The sequence below is a fragment of the Sitodiplosis mosellana genome, unplaced genomic scaffold, assembly GCF_009176505.1.
Source record: "Sitodiplosis mosellana isolate CC-2019 unplaced genomic scaffold, AAFC_SMos_1.0 Smas_scaffold_3233, whole genome shotgun sequence".
In the NCBI taxonomy this organism is placed as follows: Eukaryota; Metazoa; Arthropoda; class Insecta; order Diptera; family Cecidomyiidae; genus Sitodiplosis; species Sitodiplosis mosellana.
The window spans coordinates 675-5,340 of record NW_022598475.1 but is presented as its reverse complement, the minus strand read 5'-3'; the positions used below and the strand labels follow the sequence as shown (position 1 = coordinate 5,340).

The following is a 4,666-nucleotide window of genomic DNA, read 5'->3' as shown; positions in this document are numbered from 1 at the left end:
AAAATCGCTATTTGCTATGCGTTCGAATTTTTCTTACTGTGGATTTTACGTTAATTTATTTATTTCATCTGCCGTTTTCCAGTTGAAACGGTAAACAACCTCCACTCACTACAGTTTTACACGTGATTTTCTGTACCAGACTGAACTTATTGTATTTATTTTCCAAGCTTCTAAAATGCGCAAACAAATTTTGGTTGGTTTGGTCACGCTTGTTTTGATGATTTACTTCTTCTTTTTTTTTGATTTATAGCGTTACCACACAGTCAATTGCTCCGGTTTGGTGTCAAATGCTTTACTTTGGGATACTTGATATTTTATTTTTCTTATTTTACTAAATTAATTTTCTTTCAAAATTTGCAAAATGTTCCAGCAAAATTGTTCGAAAAACGAGTAAGTGCTAAATTTTTTCACTGCAATCATTTGCAGTGCCCTACCCCCCCTCGAAAAAATTGGCTTTCATGCATAATGTTAGTTACATGGTAAAAATGTGATATGGACCAACAAATCAATGTACATTATCGTGTTATTTTGTTTTCATCGTGTTTAAAAAAAAATATATCTCAACAATTCGCGACTTTGCTAAGCAATTCTCTTTTAACTTTTACTTTACTCTTGTTTAAATGCACATGGTTTGCTTTTTGGTCGTGTCAACTGATCAATTGAGGTTATGTCATCGGTTTTAACATGTAGTATTCATGTGTTCGGAAAAAATATGCGTAATGTTTTTTTCTTGTGTTTTTCTTAAATTTATTGGCTTTTTTCTTCCTTAATTACATCCTGTGCTTCTCTTCCAATAAGAACCAATGTATTTGACGTGACAGTGAATAGCGGTAGCGACTAAATAGGATCTGCGGTATATTTAGCAACTATTCAGCGGCGCGAATTTAAATATTTGACATTTAGTAGTTCAAACTATTTCGCAATAGTACGTAAGTTATAAGTGTCACACACAGCGTGCTTGTTACACATTTATATTCTCTTTCGTTATTGAATAAATTATATTTTTATGAAAATGCCCACAAAACGATATTGCAAAATTAAATTTTGTGAACATGAATTTGGTACTTTTTTGGAAAATATTTCATTCTTCAAGTAAGTTTTAAAATTTTCACACATTTTCCCCAAAACGCAAGTGAAGTATGTTAAGCAACATTGAATATATCGTTTTGGTTCGAACCATAATGATCATTATTGAAAAAAATTGTTTGGATGTTTATTAAAATAAAAAACACATTTACACAGAGTACCTAAAGAAGCTGAATTGAGGAACGTTGACAGAACGTCATGTAGTTCAGACAATCAACCACGCTGTCTAATTAGGCGCTACCGCTATCTCGCGCCGCTCAAAAGCACAAGTTGCTTAATTATCACGAATTTTTGATTCGGGCGCCATATGTTCTGGGTGCAAATAGCTCTTTGGACTTTTTTGATGACTTTACTTCAATTTACCTTTGACCTGATCATTTCCCTTGCGCATGACTTTACGAACACTTTTCATAGCTAAATGATATACGCAGTACGTTGATTTGCTTTTCGTTTTTTTATTCTTTTTTCTTTGCTTACTGCGCTACTCGGACGACTGTGACGGTTTTCTCGTATTCCTCAGTTTCGTTGCACGTTCTTCGGTTGTTTGGTCCAGGCTCTTCCGTCCAATACCGTGCCAATTCGATGTGACTGAGATGTAACTATGCCGTAGTGAAAAACCACTGGATACGACACACACATTAATTCTATTCATTCGTTGAAGTCTTTGCCAGTGGATAACTTACGCTTTTCCGCTGGTTTTTCTTCTTATCTCCTCTTTTCTTCTAGTCGTCCAATCAATTGGTTTTCGTGACTTTTCTTTTCCTTTCGTTTCGAGGTGACGTCTTGTCCGTTCAGCTGTTCGAGAGAAGACCGGTTTTTCTGTTTTTCTCTTGACAGTTTTTGTCGTGTCTCTCTCTTCGTATTTTTTCATGTGTCATTTTTATTTGTTCTCTCTCTTGTGTATGTGTCGCCATCTCTGTATCGCCGAGTAGCTCTAATTCACAATGTTTCTTACATCTAATTACAATCCATTTCATCATTTTTTTTGTTTAATTAATTTCTTTTCATTCTTATTCTAAATCGATTTACTGATCCAAATCACATTCCATCTGTATGAATACAAAAGTGATGTGTTGGGCTAAAGCCATCTTCGAAAATGGTTATTCGTTTATTGTGCGACGTTTCATATTTGTTAGGAAAATCAGCAAGCTGGAGAACTGCGCGTGTACACCAAAGGAATTTGTGTGTAGGTTGATATTCAAGTTATGAATTCATTTCAGAGTGACTAGAATTTACTTTAAAGGTACTTTTTTGTTCAATGCGTGATGTAGCGTTATCATGTATATATGAGTGGTTCATAACTTGAATATCAACCTACACACAAATTCCTTTGGTGTACACGCGCAGCGGTTTTTTCATTCCATCTGTATAAATACAAAAGTGATGTGTTGGGCTAAAGCCATCTTCGAAAATGGTTATTCGTTTATTGTGCGACGTTTCATATTTGTTAGGAAAATCATCAAGCTGGAGAACAAAAGAATTTAAAATGTTTTCGAACGTATTCCATTTTTTGCTATCAATTTACACAAATTGTATCAGCTACATGTGTCCATCAAAAGAATTTTGTTATTGAGCTTCATTTAGTGTCTGAATATGATTACACTATGCAACAATAAGAAACAACAACAGAGAAGGGAACTTATTTACAAATTTTTTTGGGCCCACTTAATCCAAATCTGGCGTTAGTTTGTCCTGGCACGTCTAGTTTTGAAGATGCGTTCATTGGTTTCCATATCAGATTTGGCTTAAGTGGTCCAAAAAAAACCTTGGAAATGAGTCTCCTCTTTTTGGGGAAATTTTTCTTTGAAATTTGTTGCATAGTATTAGTAGACCTCAATTCGTAAATTCCATAACTGAAAAATACCATAATTTTTAGAAAATTTAATAATTCCATAACTGAATTATACGTTGCAGTGCACGTGTCAGCTATTGGTAGATGAATGGTATAAAAGAGGCGCCACCGCATAGGGAAGACCAAACGAATTCAAAGTATCTCTTCTCAAATTATCATTGTGCAACAGGTTAAAACTCTGTTTGGTTGGCAAATTAAAATGAATCTACTACACGGTTTGTTTTTGGTGCTATTTATCGTTGAATTTTCGGTAAGTTTTTTCTATTCCTTCATCATTTTCATGTTCATCCAATAAAATACGATATTTCTGTAGAACTGAAAGTGAACACGAAATTTCTTTTTCTAGGAACTTCAAGGAAAACGTAAGACAAATTTTGTTTCCGTACACGCTTTTACTGATTCCAAGAGATTTTTCATTTTAAAATTTTAACTCTTTTTTCCAATGAACAGATGGCTTTTTCTCGCAAGCTCTTCTCAAGGGCGAAGTAATTGAAAACATGTCACAGGCAAAGTTTGTAGCTGGAATCTATGCCCCTAAAAGTAAGTCAGCTTTAGAATCAATTTTATTCTTTTTTCGTGTGAATTTTCGATTCAAATATTCTATCAATTTTGTGTGTGTTAATTTTTGCTTGTACTGAGACGAAACGATTTCATTACAGAATATTTGTATGCATTCAAAGACAAGTTAACTGATGCTGATAGAGAATCGGAGATTGTATGTACCGCATTTATTTTGTCAAAAACGGAAATTATCACGAATGCCCATTGTGTGGCTGGCGCTCCATATGCTTATGTGGTAGCTGGTACAAAAGTTGCATCAGACGAAAATCAAAAAATCGAAATCAAAGTCAAAAAAGAGAACTTGGCATATCATCCTCATTATAGTCATTTAATTGTTGGTGCATTTGATATTGCCAAAGTTACACTGAAAATGCCGTTAGAATTCAGCGATACCGTTGGCAGTATCAAACTCGTGGACAAGGATTACAAATTGAATAACTCATCAGAAGTGGTCACTGTCTATGGGTATGGCGTGTTGAACAACATCGGACCAACGATATTGAGGCGTTGCGATGCGAACTATATATCTGATGTCGAACGGGCCAACACATTCGACCCAGTTCAGACTTTGTACTTTACCACTGGCGAAGCTACGAACGATGGTGAAATTCTTACACCTGGTGATTCGGGTGGACCAGTCGTTTCAAAAACAAACGGCAAAATCGTGGGCATATCTGCAGGTATAAATGGAACAACTGGTGGCCGCGGAATGTTCCTTCCAATTACTCTATTCCTTGATTTTATCCATGATCCAAAGGTATCTAATCTCAATGCCCCAATTTGCATTTCAATAACGCGAACAAAATGTATTTTTGCTTTTATTTCAGAGCGTGAAACCACTTCCACCTTCGCTTACACCTAACGAAGCTAAATTCATAGCCGATATAGTGGTACCGGGAAGTAAGTGTGCATATCAAAATTTGAATTAAATCAATTGAGTGGTCTGGAATGAAAATGACTAAAGTTGAACCACTTATGGATAACCGTAACTCTTGGACTCTCAGGATTTGGCCAGATGCCAGTACTTCCTTTTTTATGTGCATCTGTAAAGTCATTCTGCCTATGTTTTGTATGGAATTTTACCACAACGCGAAGAAATTGGAGCGTTGGAATCAGGTCAAATCCTGAGAATCTAGGGATCAGCTGAAATTCCACCAGATTTGTATT

At 35.4% G+C, this 4,666-nt stretch overlaps 1 protein-coding gene across 1 annotated transcript; it reads left to right on the top strand.

Annotated features, from left to right (window-relative positions):
* The first annotated feature begins 378 nt into the window (after window positions 1–378).
* Window positions 379–4,361, top strand: LOC129571744 (serine protease 3-like). The gene is made up of 5 exons (XM_055451591.1): window positions 379–390; window positions 3,001–3,188; window positions 3,285–3,300; window positions 3,389–3,478; window positions 3,598–4,361. The coding sequence occupies exons 2-5, from the start codon at window positions 3,138–3,140 to the stop codon at window positions 4,359–4,361; spliced, it is 921 nt and encodes a 306-aa protein (XP_055307566.1). The 5' UTR covers window positions 379–390; window positions 3,001–3,137.
* Window positions 4,362–4,666: the final 305 nt, after the last annotated feature.